This window comes from Salvelinus alpinus, chromosome 3 (assembly GCF_045679555.1).
Source record: "Salvelinus alpinus chromosome 3, SLU_Salpinus.1, whole genome shotgun sequence".
NCBI classification, from domain to species: Eukaryota; Metazoa; Chordata; class Actinopteri; order Salmoniformes; family Salmonidae; genus Salvelinus; species Salvelinus alpinus.
Window position 1 is genome coordinate 57919872 of NC_092088.1, and position 20558 is coordinate 57940429.

The window sequence follows — 20558 nt, forward strand, 5'->3', positions numbered from 1 at the left end:
ACCTACTGCCACATACAGTATGCAGAGCTGTGGGAGACCACCTTAAGTGTGCCCCTGGTAGAGCCCGGGGTGGTGTTTACCATGCCACCAGCAGGCTTGAAAAGTGGGATTGATCTGTTTGTTTCAGTAGTTGAATCCTTTGACGCATTGTTGATTTCAACATTTTTCCTTTTCAACAAAAATGCACTGGATTGGATGAAGTTGGTCATTGGTTCCATTTGTTTTGCAATATGTTAAAATTAAACTATGCTTTATTTATATAGCACATTTCAGACATGGATAAAACACAATGCACTTCATAGATTTTTTTTTAAAGAACTGAAATATTTACTACACAACAAACATAAGAGGATAAAAAACTAAAGAATAACGATAAAAACATAAAGACTAACGAGCACCCTAAGGAAATGCCATTAGCTAAAATAGTAAGAATAAGATGCAATGTCCAAACCAAAATATAAGCTTGTTTTACTCCATTGTTTGTAAACAATATACTTGTAAAAAGTTGGTTGCATGAATAATTAAGATGACTAAATGTTACATGAAATGTAAATATTATGACATATCAAAACCAAATGTACACCCCTTTGTTAATAGGTATTGGCAATAATTCACTTAATGGTGAGGCATGGAATAATACAAAATATATATATTTTGCTACGCTGGATGTTTGATGAGTAGGTGATTTGAGTCACGCTTCTTCAGAAGAGGAATAAATACAATTAGCACTTGAATGTTGTAAAGAAATAGTGTGTATAAATACTAGAGTGATGTACGATTGTTAATAGACCAATTTTTTAATACTCTGTCAATGTGTATAGGCTGCAAGTATGTTGAAATTAAGTTATTTTCAAGTCATTGAAATAACAAACTGAAAAATATGTATTTTCAACTTTCACTGTCAGCCAAAAGTGAACATACAATACCAGTCAAAAGTTTGGACACACCTACTCAAGGGTTTTTCTTAATTTTTACTATTTTCTACATTGTAGAATAATAGTAAAGACATCACAACTATGAAATAACACATATAGAATCCTGTAGCAATCAAATCAAAATATATTTTATATTTGAGATTCTTCATGGTAGCCACCCTTTGCCTTGATGACAGCTTTGCACACTCTTGGCAATCTCTCAACCAGCTTCACCTGGAATGCATTTCAATTAACAGGTGTGCCTTGTTAAAAAGTTCATTTGTGGAATTTCAGTCCGCTACATTTGAGTAATGCGTTTAAATTTAGGGGTCGCAAAAATGAATAGAAATGCAACACTTATGTCATCACTCATATAGATATCACATTGAAATCAGTTGCACGAGAGGGGGGAGATGAGATTGCATGTCCTGTTAAAACTAACAGCTCAAAAACCACATGGAATCTGGGAATAATGTTTACATCACTGGTTAGAGGACAATTTGTAGAAAACATATAGCTACATTTTGAGGTGTTGCATTTCTTTTCAAGTGGGTCCCAATGCGGTAAGTGTAACACAACACTTTCTTTGTTAATCACATAACTAGTGCTCTTTCAATTCAGAGCCTGGATTTTTGCCCTTATGAGGCTAATATCCATTTCACGCTGAAATCAATAGAATGGGGGGGAAAACGTTTAGGGTTATACAGTGAGGGGAAAAAAGTATTTGATCCCCTGCTGATTTTGTACGTTTGCACACTGACAAAGAAATGATCAGTCTATAATTTTAATGGTAGGTATATTTGAACAGTGAGAGACAGAATAACAACAAACAAATGTCAAACATTTTATAAATTGATTTGCATTTTAATGAGGGAAATAAGTATTTGACCCCCTCTCAATCAGAAAGATTTCTGGCTCCCAGGTGTCTTTTATACAGGTAATGAGCAGAGATTAAGAGCACACTCTTAAAGGGAGTGCTCCTAATCTCAGTTTGTTACCTGTATAAAAGACACCTGTCCACAGAAGCAATCAATCAGATTCCAAACTCTTCACCATGGCCAAGACCAAAGAGCTCTCCAAGGATGTCAGGGACAAGATTGTAGACCTATACAAGGCTGGAATGGGCTACAAGACCATCGCCAAGCAGCTTGGTGAGAAGGTGACAACAGTTGGTGCGATTATTCGCAAATGGAAGCTGGGCCTGGGGCTCCATGCAAGATCTCACCTCGTGGAGTTGCAATGATCATGAGAACGGTGAGGAATCAGCCCAGAACTACACGGGAGGATCTCGTCAATGATCTCAAGCCAGCTGGGACCATAGTCACCAAGAAAACAATTGGTAACACACTACGCCGTGAAGGACTGAAATCCTGCAGCGCCCGCAAGGTCCCCCTGCTCAAGAAAGCACATATACATGCCCGTCTGAAGTTTGCCAATGAACATCTGAATGATTCAGAGGACAACTGGGTGAAAGTGTTGTGGTCAGATGAGACCAAAATGGAGCTCTTTGGCATCAACTCGCCGTGTTTGGGGGAGGAGGAATGCTGCCTATGACCCCAAGAACACCATCCCCACTGTCAAACATGGAGGTGGAAACATTATGCTTTGGGGGTATTTTTCTGCTAAGGGGACAGGACAACTTCACTGCATCAAAGGGACAATGGACGGGGCCATGTACCGTCAAATTTTGGGTGAGAACCTCCTTCCCTCAGCTAGGGCATTGAAAATGGGTCGTGGATGGGTATTCCAGCATGACAATGACCCAAAACACACGGCCAAGGCAACAAAGGAGTGGCTCAAGAAGAAGCATTATAGACTGATCATTTCTTTGTCAGTGGGCAAACGTACAAAATCAGCAGGGGATCAAATACTTTTTCCCCCTCACTGTACATTGTGACATTAAAATACTCCTACTACAATGTTAAAAACATTCTACATTGTGACATTATTTAATTGAAATCATGGAACAACGTCTTCATATATGTATTTTCTGATGTTTAATCAGAGATTTTCTACCAGTGTATCTCTTCCCACATTGATTACAGCTATAAGGATTCTCTCCTGTGTGTGTCCGCTGGTGCATAGTCAGATGGCTAGATGTAGTAAAACTATTCCCACATTGATCACAGCTATAAGGCTTCTCTCCTGTGTGTGTTCTCTGGTGTATAGTCAGACGGCTAGATGTAACAAAGCTCTTCACACATTGGTTACAGCTATAAGGTTTCTCTCCTGTGTGTGTTCTCCGATGTACCATCAGGCAGCTTGAGTGAGTAAAACTCTTCCCACATTGATTACAGCTATAAGGCTTCTCTCCAGTGTGTGTTCTCTGGTGTGATTTTAAATGTACTGAAGAAACAAAACTCTTTCCACAGTTAGAGCAGGGGTAAGGTTTCTCTCCTGTGTGTGCTCTCTGATGTATTGTCAGCTGTCTAGATTCAGTAAAACTCTTTCCACATTGATAACAGCTATAAGGTTTCACTCCTGTATGGATTCTCTGACGTATTTTAAGGTCCTCTGAAGAGGTGAATCTCCTCCCGCAGTCAAAGCAGCAATGAGGTTTCTCTCCAGCCTGAATTCTCTGGTGTGTTTTCATGCTGCTTGGATCATTCAAACTCTTCCCACACTGATAACAGATAAAAGGTTTCTCTCCAGTGTGAATTCTCTGGTGTACTTTTAGTGAATCTGATCTTGAGTAACTCTTTCCACAATCAGAGCAATGGTAAGATTTCTCTCCTGTGTGTGTTCTCTGGTGTATAGTCAGATGGCTAGAAGTAACAAAACTCTTCTCACATTGATCACAGCTATATGGCTTCTCTCCTGTATGTGTTCTCTGGTGTATAGTCAGACGGCTAGATGTAACAAAACTCTTCCCACATTGATCACAGGTATAAGGTTTCTCTCCATTGTGAATTCTCTGGTGTACCTTTAGTGAATCTGATCTTGAGTAACTCTTCCCACAGTCAGAGCATCGGTGAGATTTCTTCCCTGTGGGTTTCCGCTGGTGTTTCTTGAGGTGTTCTGATGTGGAGAGACTCTTCTCTGCCTCGTCAGCTTCATGATATTGTTGAGGCTCTACAGAGGATCCACGATAGTCAAGTCTCTCTCCTGTGTGAACAACAAAGTCAGACAGATGGTTAAAGGCCCACAACAGCAGAAATCACCTGTTTAGTTCAGCTAAAAAGGTGATGCCCATGACTGTCTAATGAAGTATAAATGCTTTTACAAATGTATTTGCCAATTGTCTTAAAGACAGTCAAGTGAGCACCAACAGTCATATTTAATATTTTTTCACATTAGTGGTAAAGTGTATTATTCTAGGCTAGAAATAAATGAGACTTTCTGAAACCCTTCGTTCTGTGCCAGATTACTTTTGGTCACCAATATAGGCAGGCCCCCTTCTAGGTTTGCTAAAATTTGCCGCATGAGGGCAGTGTGCACGCAATTTGGTTGCAGAAACTGCTCCATGCTAATGCGGAAACCGCTAGTTACGGATGCAGTATATCTGCATGGAGCAAAAATTGTGAGCGAAGATTTTATACAGAACAGAAATATAACTGAAACATGCAACAATTTCAAAAGTTTTTACAGAGTTAAAGTTAATATAAATCAGTGAACTGAAATAAATTCAATAAATTCATGACTGGGAATACAGATACGCATCTGTTAGTCACATATACAGTACCAGTCAAAAGTTTGGACACACCTACTCATTAAAGGGTTAATCTTTATTTTAAATATTTTCTACATTGTAGAATAATAGTATAGACATCAAAACTATGAAATAACACATATGGAATCATGTAGTAAAGTGTTAAACAAATCAAAATATATTTGAGATTCTTCAAAGTAGCCACCCTAGTCTTTGAGGACAGCTTTGCACACTCTTGGCATTCTCTCAACCAGCTTCATGAGGTAGTCACCAGGAATGCATTTCAATTGACCGGTGTCAAGGAATTTCTTTCCTTCTTAATGCGTTTGAGCCAATCAGTTGTGTTGTGACAAGGTAGGGGTGGTATACAGATGATAGCACTATTTGATAAGAGACCAAGTTCATATTATGGCAAGAACAGCTCAAATAAGCAAAGAGAAACGACAGTCCATCATTAACTGACCTTCATGTCTTAAAGTAATCAAGAACATTTCAAGAACTTTGAAAGTTTCTTCAAGTGCAGTCGCAAAAACCATCAAGTGCTATGATGAAACTGGCTCTCATGAGGACCGCCACAGGAAAGGAAGACCCAGAGTTACCTCTGCTTCAGAGGATAAGTTCATTAGAGTTGATTGCAGCCCAAATAAATGCGTCACAGAGTTCAAGTAACAGACACATCTCAACATCAACTGTTCAGAGGAGACTACGTGAATCAGGTCTTCATGGTTGAATTGCTGCAAAGAAACCACTACTAAAGGACACCAATAATAATAAGAGATTTGCTTGGGCCAAGAAACACAAGCAATGTACATTAGACCGGTGGAAATCTGTCTTTTGGTCTGATGAGTCCAAATTTGAGATTTTTGGATCCAACTGACGTGTCTTTGTGCGACACAGAATAGGTGAACGGATGATCTGCGCATGTGTGGTTCCCACCTTGAAGGAGGAGGTGTGATGGTGCTTTGCTGGTGACACTGTCTGTGATTTAGAATTCAAGGCACACTTAACCAGCATGGCTACCACAGCATTCTGCAGCAATAGGACATCCCATCTGGTTTGTGGGACTCATTTGACCAAGGAGAGTGACCTGGCCTCCACAATCACCTGACCTAAACCCAATTGAGATGGTTTGGGATGAGTTGGACCGCAGAGCAAAGGAAAAGCAGCCAAAAAGTGCTCAGTATGGGGGAACTTCAAGTATGTTGGAAAAGCATTCCTCATGAAGCTGATTGAGAGAATGCCAGAGTGTGCAAAGCCGTCATCAAGGCAAAGGGTGGCTACTTTGAAAAATCTCACATATATTTTGATTTGATGAACACCTTTTTGGTTACTACATGATTCCATATGTGTTATTTCATAGTTGTGATGTCTTCACTATATTTCTACAATGTAGAAAACAGTAAAAATAAAGAAAAACCCTTGAATGAGTAGATGTGTCCACATTTTTGACTGTTACTGTACCTTAAAAAAAAAGGTAGGGGCGTGGATCAGAAAACCAGTCAGTATCTGGTGTGACCGCCATTTTCCTCATGCAGCGCAACATCTCCTTCACATAGAGTTGATCAGGCTGTTGATTGTGGTCTGTGGAATGTTGTCCCACTCCTCTTCAATGGCTGTGCGAAGTTGCTGGATGTTGGCGGGAACTGGAACATGCGGTCATACACGTCGATCCAGAGCATCGCAAACATGCTCATCGGGTGACATGTCTGGTAAGTATGCAGGGCATGGAAGAACTAGAAAATGTTCAGCTTCCAGGAATTGTGTACAGATCCTTTCAGCATGGGGCCGTGCATTATCATGCTGAAACATGAGGTGATGGAGGCGGATAAATGGCACCACAATAGGCCTCAGGATCTCGTCACGGTATCTCTGTACATTCCAATTGCCATCGTATATGAATGTAAATGTATTTGATGTCCATAGCTTATGTCTGCCCATACCATAACCCCACCATGGGTCACTCTGTTCACAACGTTGACATCAGCAAAATCACTCGCCCACAAGATGCCATACACATGGTCTGCAGTGTGAGGCCGGTTGGAACTATTGCCAAATTCTCTAAAACGACGTTGCGATGGCTTATGGTAGAGAAATGAACATTCAATTCTCAGGCAACAGCTCTGGTGGACATTCCTGCAGTCAGCATGCCAATTGCACACTCCCTCAAAACATCTGTGGCATTGTGTTGTGAGACAAAACTGCACATTTTAGAGTGGCCTTTTATTGTCCCCAGCACAAGATGCACCTGTGTAATGATCATGTGTCTTTTAATTAGTAATATATATATATTATTTTTTTTACCCCTTTTTCATGGTATCCAATTGGTAGTTACAGTCTTGTTCCATCGCCGCAACTCCCGTACGGACTCGGGAGAGGCGAAGGTTGAGAGCCATGCGTCCTCCTAAACACGACCCAGCCAAGCCGCACTGCTTCTTGACACAATGCCCACTTAACCCGGAAGCCAGCCGCACCAATGTGTCGGAGGAAACACCGTACACCTGGCGACCGTGATATGACACACTTGTCAGATGGATGGGTTATCTTGGCAAAGGATAAATGCTCTAACAGGGATGTAAATAAATTTGTGCACACAAATTGCGAAATACGCTTTTTGTCCGTATGGAAATTTCAGGGCTCTATTACTTCGCTCATGAAACATGAGACCAACACTTTACATGTTGCGTTTATATTTTTATTCAGTGTGGTTTTTTCCCTATGTATTCCGTAAATTACAGCGCATTACCAGTGCAAGATCGGGAGTGCTACACATTAAGCTGTGTCGCTATTCACAATTTCCCCACCATGGGGAAAAACTCATGGGAGTCCTCGTAGGATGCCAGCAAAAATGTTGTTTGAGTGCATTTCACACTACCTTTGGATTATAATCGTAAGGCTTGTTTGAATGTCCTGCTTAATTTTGTGTCATCATCGCAACTGCTTTATACTTAAAAAACACTTCAACCAGTAAAATGCTCTTTGGCTAGCTTTGCTACGAGCCTGTCAATGAGCGTTAGCATTCAAGCTAACAAGTGCTGCATCCAAAAATAGGTATTTTGCAACTATCACAACCAAATATTATCGTAGCGACTGTTCAAGCAATAATCAAAACAACAATTGTAAGCCTATGAAAACCCCAAAAAGTGTTGGTGTAGAAGTAATAACCTGGTAAATCTAGGCTGCTGAATGGGCACAGATGACAAACGTCAGTTGTTTTCCCCCACGTACTTGTTTATGACGTGACTCGGCGTCATCACGTTGCCACGGGCTGCATGAGGTGTTTTGGTTTCACTCTGGGTTGAGTAGGCAAACAGTCTCTCCTATTTCAGCGGCTGATAATAAAGGGGGGCGATCCAGGCTTGGTACATCCATATTTGGACTTTAAAACTAATCTAACATCTCTGGAGAGACCTGAAAATAGCTGTGGAGCAACGCTCCCCATCCAACCTGACAGCTTGAGAGGATCTGCAGAGAAGAATGGAAGAAACTCCCCAAATACAGGTGTGCCAAGCTTGTAGTGTCATACCCAAGAAGACTCGAGGCTGTAATCACTGCCAAAGGTGATTCAACAAAGTACTGAGTAAAGGGTCTGAATACTTATGTAAATGGCATATTTCAGTTATTTAATTTGCTAAAAACAGTTTTTGCTAAAAGTTTTCTAAATGATTAGAAACAAAAGTAAGTACACATTTCATGTAGTTCCACATGTGAACTTAAAGGAATAAAATACATTATAAACTTGGGGTTCGAGCCCTGAATGCTGATTGGCTGACAAAACATTGCGTTATTGCTTAACTAGGGTTGAATATTTTCCCAGAGAATAAATAAATGTTCTCCTGGGTAACCCGGTATTTCCCGCCAAAACAAGAAGTGTCATTCAAAAGCACATAAATAGGCCTGTCTGGATTTGATGAGAGCTATACATTAAATACGAGCCCTACATCAGACATTTAATGAGCCCAAACCCAAAAAATCCCAAATTATTGTGCCGTTATCCAATGCATATACTGTAGCCAATGATATAGCCTACTGTACATTATGCACGACAGAAAAACATAAAAGCCCATAGATGTAGATAGCTAGATGCTCTCTTTGGTAAATATTTTCTTAACTATTTATTGAACTGCATTGATTAAGGGCTTGTAAGTAAGCATTTCACGCTAAAGTCTACACCGGTTGTATTCGGCGCATGTGACAATTAAAATGTGGTTTGATTTGAAACTAGCTCCAGTAGGCAATTTTTTTTGTGTGAACAGCATTACTGTACTGTATTATACAGACTGGAATTACATACAGTTGAAGTCGGAAGTTTACATACACCTTAGCCAAATACATTTAAACTCAGTTTCACAATTCCTGACATTTAATCCTAGTAAAAATTCCCTGTCTTAGGTCAGGTAGGATCACCACTTTATTTTAAGAATGTGAAATGTCAGAATAATAGTAGAGAGAATTATTTATTTCAGCTTTTATTTCTTTCATTACATTTCCAGTGGGTCAGAAGTTTACATACACTCAATTAGTATTTAGTAGCATTGCCTTTAAATTCTTTAACTTGGGTCAAATGTTTCAGGTAGCCTTCCACAAACTTCCCACAATAAGTTGCATTTTGGCCCATTCCTTGACTTTGTTGTCCTTAAGCCATTTTGCCACAACTTTGGAAGTATGCTTGGGGTCATTGTCCATTTGGAAGACCAATTTGCAACCAAGCTTTAACTTCCTGACTGATGTCTTGAGATGTTGCTTCAATATATCCACATCATTTTCCTCCCTCATGATGCCATCTATTTTGTGAAGTGCACCAGTCCCTCCTGCAGCAAAGCCCCCCCACATCATGATGCTGCCACCCCTGTTCTTCACGGTTGGGATGGTGTTCTTCGGGTTGCAAGCCTCCCCCTTTTTCCTCCAAGCATAACGATGGTTATTATGGCCAAACAGTTCTATTTTTGTATCATCAGACCAGATTACATTTCTCCAAAAAGTACGATCTTTGTCCCCATGTGCAGTTGCAAACCGTAGTCTGGCTTTTTTATGGCGGGTTTGGAGCAGTGGCCTTTCAGGTTATGTCGATATAGGACTCCTTTTACTGTGGATATAGATACTTCACAAGGTAATCTTCACAAGGTCCTTTGCTGTTCTTCTGGGATTGATTTGCACTTTTTGCACCAAAGTACGTTCATCTCTAGAAGACAGAACGCGTCTCCTTCCTGAGCGGTATGACGGCTGCGTGGTCCCATGGTGTTTATACTTGCGTACTATTGTTTGTACAGATGAACGTGGTACCTTCAGGCATTTGGAAATTGCTCCCAAGGATGAACCACACTTGTGGAGGTCAACAACAAAAAAATTCTGAGGTCTTGGCTGATTTCTTTTGATTTTCCCATGATGTCAAGCAAAGAGGCACTGAGTTTAAAGGTAGGCCTTGAAATACATCCACAGGTACACCTCCAATTGACTCAAACTATGTCAATTAGCCTATCAGAAGCTTCTAAAGCCATGTCATAATTTTCTGACCCACTGGAACTGTGCTACAGTGAATAATAAGACTGTAAACAATTACTTGTGTCATGCACAAAGTAGATGTCCTTACCGACTTCCCAAAACTATAGTTTGTTAACAATACATTTGTGGAGTGGTTGAAAAACTAGTTTTAATGACTCCAACCTAAGTGTATGTAAACTTCCGACTTCAACTGTACATCTTTCAAACCATGATAAAGCAGGGAAGAGAACATGTGATTCTGGTGCAGCACATGCTGCCTACAAAGTTACAAGTATAAGCTAGCAAATTTGATTTTTAAATATAACAGGGCGTATTTGTATAATTAGTAGGCTGACACATATACCTTTCATAAGAGAGAGAAAGAGGTAGGCTAATAACTTTCTTTCTCTCTATTGTTGCTTCATTCCTTCCTCGCTGTAAACAGTTAAATAAGTTGTGTTGTCCTCATCTTCATCATTCTAATGACATCCTTGAATAATATAGGACTAGAATTAGATGCAGAAGACTTTCACAACTTTTCACAAAGATCGAATGGTTATGGGTCTGAATAAATAACTGTTTTAGCCTACTGCAATCGCGCATTCGCTCTTCTTTCAAACTACCTGGGAGTTCTATTGGCTGCTGTATTTAACATTCAGAAAACAAGAGCTAGCGTCCCTTTTCGAATAGTCTATTTGTATAAGCAATGCAAAATTAAAAACACAGTCCAGCAAGCTATTCTAGTCTAGCTTTTCCTGCATGGGACTCCAACTTAACTTTATTTAAGGAGGCAGGTGAGTGCGTATTGCGCAAGAGGCAGAGGCTATATGTTAGAAGCTTATTATGCATAACCCATTATTAACGAGCTAAATATAAGGCTAATAATGCATTGAATGTATTACCTGAAAGAGGTAAGCTTGGACATCTACAATATATGACCAAAAGTATATGGACACCTGCGCGCAAATCAACATTTTATAGCCTCGCATACACATATTTAGCAGATTTTTTTTGCGGGTGTAATGAAATGCTTGTGTTCCTAGCTCCAACTGTTTAGTATTCAGTATTTAGTATTCATTTACTATTCAGATTGTCAGCGATGTATACGCCGAGGAACGGCGTATAGCTTCTCAAAACACTTCATGATGACAGAAGTGAGTGCTACGGGCGACAGTCATTTAGTTAAGTTTGTTTTGTGTTCTTGTGTACAGTAACAATAGCGGACATCTTGAAGCAAGTTAGGACAACAGACTGGGATAGGGAGAGATTGAAAATGTCCGTAAACACACCTGCCAGCTGATCAGAGCATGCTCTGAGGATGCGGCTAGGGATGCCGTCTGGGCCTTGTCGAACATCACATTCCAAAATCATGGGCATTAATATGGAGTCGGTCCCCTCTTTATTGGTATAACAGCCTCCACTCTTCTAGGAAGGCTTTCCACTAGATGTTGGAACATGGCTGCGGGGACTTGCATCCATTCAGTCACAAGCGCATTACTGAGGTTGGGCGATTAGGCATGGCTCGCAGTCTGCATTCCAATTCATCGCAAAGGTGTTTGATGGGGTTGAGGTCAGGGCTCTGTGCAGGCCAGTCAAGTTCTTCCACACCGATCTCAACAAACCATTTATGTATAGACCTCGCTCTGTGCATGGAGGCATAGTCATGCTGAAACAAGTAAGGGCCTTCCCCAAACTGTTGCCCCAAAGTTGGAAGCATAGAATCGTAGCGTTAAGATTTCCCTTCACTTGAATTAAAGGGCTTAGTCAGAACCATGAAAAACAACCCTACTATTCCTCCTCCACAAAACTTTACAGTTGGCACTATGCATTTGGGCAGGTAGCTTTCTCCTGGCATCTGCCAAACCCAGATTTGTCCATCGGACTGCCAGGTGGTGAAGTGTGATTCATCACTACAGAGAACGTGTTTCCACTGCTCCAGAGTCCATTGGAGGCGAGCTTTACACCACTCCAGCCGACGCTTGGCATTGTGCATGGTGATCTTAGGCTTGTGTGTGGCTGCTCGGCCATGGAAACCCATTTCATGAAGCTCCCGACGAACAGTTATTGTGCTAACGTTGCTTCCAGAGGCAGTCTGGAATCCGGTAGAGAGTGTAGCAAACGAGGATAGACAATTTTTACAAGCTACACACTCCAGTACTCTGTGGTCCCGTTCTATGAGCTTGTGTGGCCTACCACGTCGCGACAGAGCTGTTGTTGCTCCTATACATTTCCACTTCACAATAACAGCACTAACAGTTGACCGGGTCAGCTCGAGCAGGGAAGAGATTTGATGAACTGACTTGTTGGAAAGGCGGCCTCCTATGACAGTGCCACGTTGAAGGTTGCTGAGCTCTTCAATAAGGCCATTCTACTGGCAATGTTTGTCTATGGAGATTGCATGGCTGTGTGCTCGATTGTATACACCTGTCAACAACAGGTATAGCTGAAATAGCCACATCAACTAATTTGAAGGGGTGTCCACATACTTTTGTATATACAATGCCTTCGGAAAGTATTCAGCCCCCTTGACTTTTTCCATGTTCTTCGGTTACACCCTTATTCTAAAATTGATTAAGTTGTTTTTTTCTCATCAATCTACACATAATACCCCATAATGACAAAGCAAAAACAGGTTTTTAGAAATGTTAGTTAATTTATTAAAACTAAAAAACTTCAATATTACATTTACATAAGTATTCAGACCCTTTACTCAGTACTTTGTTGAAGCACCTTGGCAGCGATTACAGCCTTGAGTCTTCTTGGGTATGACGCTACAAGCTTGGCACACCAGTACTTGGTGAGTTTCTTCCATTCTTCTCTGCAGATCCTCTATAGCTCTGTCAGGTTGGATGGGAAGCGTTGCTGCACAGCTATTTCCAGGTCTCTCCAGAGACGTTCGATCGTGTTCAAGTCCGGGCTCTGGCTGGGCCACTCAAGGACATTCAGAGACTTGTCCGAAGCCACTCCTGCATTGTCTTGGCTGGGTGCTTAGGGTTGTTATTCTGTTGGAAGGTGAACCTTCACCCCAGCCTGAGGTCCGGAGCGCTCTGGAGCAGGTTTTCATCAAGGATCTCTCTGTACTTTGCTCCGTTCATCTTTGCCTCAATGCTGAGTAGTCTCCAAGTCCCTGCTGGTGAAAAACATCCCCATAGCATGATGCTGCCACCACCTTGCTTTACCGAAGGGATGGTGCCAGGTTTCCTCCAGATATGACGCTTGGTATTCAGGCCAAAGAGTTGGTTTCATCAGACCAGACAATCCTGTTTCTCATGGTCTGAGAGTCTTTAGGTGCCTTTTGGCAAACTCCACGCAGGCTGGCATGTGCCTTTTACTGAGAAGTGGCTTCCGTCTGGCGACTCTACCATAAAGGCCTGACTGGAGTGCTGCAGAGATTGTTGTCCTTCTGGAAGGTTCTACCATCTCCACAGAGGAACTCTAGAGCTCTGTCACAGTGACCATCAGGTTCTTGGTCACCTCCCTGACCAAGGCCCTTCTCCCCCGATTGCTCAGTTTGGCCGGGTAGCCAGCTCAAGGAAGAGTCTTGGTGGTTCCAAACTTCTTCAATTTAACAATGATGGCGGCCACTGTGTTCTTGGGGACCTTCAAAGCTGCATAAATGTTTTTTTTACCCTTCCCCAGATCTGTGCCTTGACACAATCCTGTCTCGGAGCTCTATGAGCTCTAATCCTGTCTCGGACTCTCAGACAATTCCTTCGACCTCATGGCTTGGTTTTTGCTCTGACATGCACTGTCAACTGTGGGATGTTATGTAAACAAGTGTGTGCCTTTCCAAATCATGTCCAATCAATTGAAATGTACCACAAGTGGACTCCAATCAAGTTGTAGAAACATCTTAAGGGTGATCAATGGAAACAGGATGCACCTGAACTCAATTTCACGTCTCATAGCAAAGGGTCTGAATAGTTATGTAAACAAGGTATCTGTTTTTATGTTTTAATAAATGCAAACATTTCTAAAAACCTATGTTCGCTTCGTCATTATGGGGTAGTGTGAAGATTGATTAAATAAAAACAAATCCTATGCAATTTTAGAACAAGGTTGTAACGTAACAAAATGTGGAAAAAGTCAAGGGGTCTGAATACTTTCCGAAGGCACTGAACGAATTTACTAAGTGGTTGTAAAGTCATAAAAACTAACAGGAGAGGGGGGGGGTTGTTCACATCTCTGCTAGTCAATTCACTGAAAGGGCTAGCGTCATGACACTAGGGATGTACGATATATCGGTGAACATATCAGAATAAGACGATATTTGCTAAAAATGCCAACATCGGTATCGGCCCGATGTGTAGTTTAACGCGATGTGCAAAACCGATGTCAAAACTGACGTGCATACCTATATAACGTAGGTAAATTATGTAATGACGCCACGTAAAATGTTGCGCTACATGTGCAACACAGCATTCCTAACCTAGCCCACAATGTCTGCTGTGTGGATCCAGCAGTCAACAAGTCGAGCAGTCATTTGAAAGAGTAAGAACATTTCAGCGAGACAACTCAAAGGCGAAATCCATTAACGTCAAGATAATGGAATTCAGTACCATTCTCTGTCGTGGGTGATGTTGGCTTTCGCCAACTGGTCGAGCACCGGTACAGATGTTGCCCTACTGGAGTTACACAGTAATAGCGGCACTGTTATTAGCTTCACGACATATTATGGAACGCTGTTTGGGTCTTTGCGTGTCAAAAAAGATACACGTCAAATAACACAGTTCTATTATAGAATGTTGTGTGTTCTGAATTTTCACGCGCACATGCTAGCCTAGCGCCACCACTACAATCAGTAGCACTGTCAAAGCTGTACAAAAAAGTCTGCAAACAGGCAAGCATCGGCCAGGAACAATGTGTTTACAATACCGCGTTGGTAATAAAGCATTATTTGTTCGACCGCAACTTCTGGGGTAACTAGCTTTAGCTTGGTACCTAGCTAGCACCAATATAACCAGCCTGAAAACAATGACCTGTAGAAACTGCAGTCATTTTCATTATTCTTAGCAATGATTTAAGAATCCTTGTGAGTAAGTATTAGCTAGGTAGCCACTTGTTGTTCGCCTATTGAAATTGAACTTCAGTTCATGAAAATAAATAGCTAGCCAGCTACTTAACCCTGTTGCCAAAAGCTAACGTTATAAGCAGCCAGCTAGCTTCATCTGGCTAGTGATGCTCGACCCGACCAGGTTATATGTTGTGAAGCTAGCCATAATAAGGATTGGTCACAATAGTGGAATTTGCAGTTTGCAATAAAAGTAACTCTTTGAAAGTGATGCAGAAGGTTACAATTGGTGGAATCATGCCATATTTAGACTAGATAATGTTAAACAAGATTGGAATATGAAGCAATGAAATGGGGTATCAGTCAACTTGGTGACACCCACAGAAAACAACTGAAGAGTTTATGCAAATATTAGCATTGTAGCTCTTATCGCAGGACTGTGACTGTGTGAAATCACCTCCCCTGTCAGCCTATTGTGTGTAGTGACATTCATATTGCACTGTACAGCTTTACCTAAGGATTGGGGATCAATGAAATGGTATATCAGTCTACTCAATACCTAATATATTTTTTCCCAATGTCCTCGTCAGTTATCAGACTCCAAAACATCCACGCAGTATTGTTTTTCCTCAGGAAGTGTTTGACAATAAATTTGGCTCAATTCACAGTTGTTTCAGAGTCTCGCAATAAGAGCTACGACGCTAATGTTCTCTGGGTTCTCTGGGAGTCACTGAGTAGACTGATACCCCATGTCATTGATCCACAATTCATAGGTAAGGCTGTACAGTGAAATAAGTATGTCCCCAATGCAATTCTAAAGTATAATACATCCAGTGTGATTTCAACAGATTTTTGTCAAATTAACAAATTATTGTCTTTTGTTGATTTTATATAACAACATCCCAACCGTGCTTATGCAATTATGGCATAATTCTACTATTTGTATTCATTTGCGTCACTGTCAATTACATACTTTTATTTTGAAGGCTAACCGCAAAGTCCACTATTGTGGCTAATCTTTATTGTGGCTAGCTTCACATAGATGGGTCCGACCACCATTAATCAAATAAGAACGGTCTTGTAAATTAGGGTTATTTTAGATGATGTTAGCTAACTAACTAACTAGAGCTACTAAAACAGATGTTGTTTTGCTATGTTTTTGGGGAAGAACATTGTTTGCATCCATGAGCTAGCTAGCTTTAATTTTTTTATGACCAGGACTGTAGGTGCACAAGACAACTTTACCAGCATCATAGCATACGTATCGATGAATCATTGTGACATATGAAATACGAGTGATAGTGTAATCAATGTGTAATAACTACATAAAAAATGTATACTCGTTCAATTATTATGTGACGTGCAGTCATATTCAGGTCCTGATTGGTCAACAAGCTTATTTGACACGTCAAATAGTGTTATTTGTCACGTCAAATAGTGTTATTTGACAGCATAAAGAGCCAAACGGCGTTCCATAGTATGAGAAATCTTGGTTGAGAATGAAACTGAACAAATGAACAACGAAACCGCACAGCAAGTAAGTGAAAGAAATAGGTTTTGATGATGTTTTACTGATAATGGGGACATATGTAAATGCCAACAAAATAACTTTTTGGTCAGTGTGGTATGTGTAACCTTTATTTAACTAGGCAAGTCAGTTAAGAACAAATTCTTATTTACAACGACGCCTACCCCAGCCAAACCCGAACGACGCTGGGCCAATTGTCCACCGCCTTATGGGACTCCCAATCACGGCCGGATGTCATACAACCTGGATTCGAACCAGGGACTGTAGTGGCGCCTCTTGCACTGAGATGCAGGGCCTTAGACCGCTGTGTCCATGTGTGTGTGTGTGTGTTAACTATTTAACTGTACCAGAATGCTTAAAAGTCTGCTAACATTTTAAATATTGGTATCGTATTTTTTTTGGCAAGGAAAATATTGGATATCGGTATTAGACAAAAATGTCATATCGGTAGATGACTACTTGTATCCATAGTGTAGCGAATTCAGGGGGAGCTCTGAGCTGGACCCAAACCTGGGCCCAGCCACTGTCAAGACAACACATTATAACCGTTACGCCAAGATGTCCGAACTTCTTGATGAGGACGCTAGGTTTTGGGTTAAGGTTTCTACAATAGCTTTCTCTGTGGATTTGAGAGTGGTTACATTTATCCAGCTCCCATCCCTCAGATGTTAACCAAACCAATTCTCAGGGATACCATTTTGTTGCTGTTTAAATCCTTGGTTGCCCCTTTAAAAAAGCCACACAATCAATCAACCAACCAATCTGCAACTCCTCAACTCTTAGTCAAGAGACTGGCATACATAGCATTTATATTAGCCCTCTGATTACATTTACGAGCAAGACCTGCAGCTCTGTTCTTGGCCAGCTGCAACTTAACTAGGTATTTCTTTGCCGTACTTGACCACATGGCTGGACAATAATCAAGCTAAGACAAAACTTTGAACTAAGCCCATGAGGCATGTGTTATATTCTTCAAGAATCAATGGCTATATATAAATAATTATCAAGTCCAAATATGGATGTAACAACTGCAGATTTACCCTTTAACACCACATGTCAGTTCAACAACTGCAGATTTACCCTTTAACACCACACGTCAGTTCAATAACTGCAGAGTTTGTGCCTCTGTTTTTAAGACAGTACTTACTAGTGTTAATCTGGGCCGATTTTCCCAAACGTATTTTAAGGCTAAATTCATCGTTAGAACCATAGGATGCCTTAAGACCACTTTGGGAAACCGGGCCCAGATATCCAGTTTCCTCCTCCTTTTTCGATGTGACAGTCAGCTCCCTCTTCTCTTCTTTCACTCCGACAACTCCATCCTCCTCTTGCTCCTCTTCTTTCACCATAACTTCCTCCTCCACTTTCACTCTGAACGCGTCTCCCTCTTCTTTTACTGTAACTTCTCTCTCTTCTTCTTTCACTCTAACAGCCTCATCCTCCACGTCCTCCTTCTCCGTCCAGCAGACCTCTTCTTTAATAGTTGGAGAGTAGCTTAGTGAGGTCATGGTCGGCGATGTTAGCTTGCTAGCTAGGATAGTGCTAATTTAACCAGCCAGCTAGTTTACCAATAACAACACAGTAAATATGACATTAAATGGGATAACTAACTAGATAACAGAAATGGGTTTAAAACACAGTGGCTAATATACACGAAAGCGTCTAACGAGCTGTATCGGTTCGGCTAGCAAGCTACCGAGGTGGCTGTCTAACTGTTGCTGTGGGTAAGAAGCGTCCCGTCCACTAGATTATACGTCACATTGGCAGCATTGCCTTAAAGTCCCACATCGCCATCTGCTCACTGGAGTTTGTAACGCAGTTTAGTCAAATTAATATTTTATTTTCAGACAAAAAAGTTAAAGGGTATGAGGAAGCATGAGTTTTTACTCACCAATGTAACAAGACAGTGTGGTAAAATGTTTTGTTGTAATCACGATCTGGCTACCTATAAGAACAAACAAATCAAATAAATGTGTATTTTTCACATACACATATTTAAATCAAATCAAATTATATTGGTCCCATACACGTGTTTAGCGGGTGTAGATTAATGCTTGTGCTTCTAGCTCCAACAGTGCAGTAATATCTAACAGATTCACAACATATACCCAAACTACAAAATAAATCTAAGTAAGGAATGGATTAAGAATATATATACATATATGTCAGAGCTGCATTGGACTAAGATACAGTGGCATAGTATAGAGTACGATATATACAGTGGGGAGAACAAGTATTTGATACACTGCCGATTTTGAAGGTTTTCCTACTTACAAAGCATGTAGAGGTCTGTAATTTTTATCATAGGTACACTTCAACTGTGAGAGACGGAATCTAAAACAAAAATCCAGAAAATCACATTGTATGATTTTTAAGTAATTAATTTGCATTTTATTGCGTGACATAAGTATTTGATACATCAGAAAAGCAGAACTTAATATTTGGTACAGAAACCTTTGTTTGCAATTACAAAGATCATACGTTTCCTGTAGTTATTGACCAGGTTTGCACACACTGCAGCAGGGATTTTGGCCCACTCCTCCATACATACCTTCTCCAGATCCTTCAGGTTTCGGGGCTGTCGCTGGGCAATACGGACGTTCAGCTCCCTCCAAAGATTTTCTATTGGGTTCAGGTCTGGAGACTGGCTAGGCCACTCCAGGACCTTGAGATGCTTCTTACGGAGCCACTCCTTAGTTTCCCTGGCTGTGTGTTTCGGGTCGTTGTCATGCTGGAAGATCCACCCACGACCCATCTTCAATGCTCTTACTGAGGGAAGGAGGTTTTTGGCCAAGATCTCGCGATACATGGCCCCATCCATCCTCCCCTCAATACGGTGCAGTCGTCCTGTCCCCTTTGCAGAAAAGCATCCCCAAAGAATTATGTTTCCACCTCCATGCTTCACGGTTGGGAGGGTGTTCTTGGGGTTGTACTCAACCTTCTTCTTCCTCCAAACACGGCGAGTGGAGTTTAGACCAAAAAGCTCTATTTTTGTCTCATCAGACCACATGACCTTCTCCCATTCCTCCTCTGGATCATCCAGATGGTCATTGGCAAACTTCAGACGGGCCTGGACATGCGCTGGCTTGAGTAGGGGGACCTTGCGTGCGCTGCAGGATTTCAATCCATGACAGCGTAGTGTGTTACTAATGGTTTTCTTTGAGACTGTGGTCCCAGCTCTCTTCATGTCATTGACCAGGTCCTGCCGTGTAGTTCTGGGCTGATCCCTCACCTTCCTTATGATCATTGATGCCCCACGAGGTGAGATCTTGCATGGAGCCCCAGACCGAGGGTGATTGACCGTCATCTTGAACATCTTCCATTTTCTAATAATTGCGCCAACAGTTGTTGCCTTCTCACCAAGCTGCTTGCCTATTGTCCTGTAGCCCATCCCAGCCTTGTGCAGGTCTACAATTTTATCCCTGATGTCCTTACACAGCTCTCTGGTCTTGGCCATTGTGGAGAGATTGGAGTCTGTTTGATTGAGTGTGTGTACAGGTGTCTTTTATACAGGTAACAAGTTCAAACAGGTGCAGTTAATACAGGTAATGAGTGGAGAACAGGAGGGCTTCTAAAAGAAAAACTAACAGGTCTGTGAGAGCCGGAATTCTTACTGGTTGGTAGGTGATCAAATACTTATGTCACGCAATAAAATGCAAATTAATTACTTAAAAATCATACAATGTGATTTTCTGGATTTTTGTTTTAGATTCCGTCTCTCACAGTTGAAGTGTACCTATGATAAAAATTACAGACCTCTACATGCTTTGTAAGTAGGAAAACCTTCAAAATCGGCAGTGTATCAAATACTTGTTCTCCCCACTGTACATATGAGATGGGTGATGCAATATTTACACACAATTAAAGTGACTAAGATACCGTAGAATAGTATATAGTACAGTTTATACATATGAGATGAGTAATGCTACATACGGAACATTATTACAGTGGCTAGTGATCCATTATTAAAAGTGGCCA

General features: G+C 41.2%; 1 protein-coding gene across 1 annotated transcript; it reads right to left on the bottom strand.

Annotated features, from left to right (window-relative positions):
* Positions 1–233: 233 nt before the first annotated feature.
* LOC139571017 (zinc finger protein ZFP2-like) lies at positions 234–18316 on the bottom strand. The gene is made up of 2 exons (XM_071393473.1): positions 17728–18316; positions 234–4019 (listed from the first exon to the last, which is right to left on the bottom strand). Exons 1-2 carry the CDS (start codon positions 18086–18088, stop codon positions 2890–2892), a joined length of 1491 nt encoding a protein of 496 aa, XP_071249574.1. The 5' UTR covers positions 18089–18316; the 3' UTR covers positions 234–2889.
* Positions 18317–20558: the final 2242 nt, after the last annotated feature.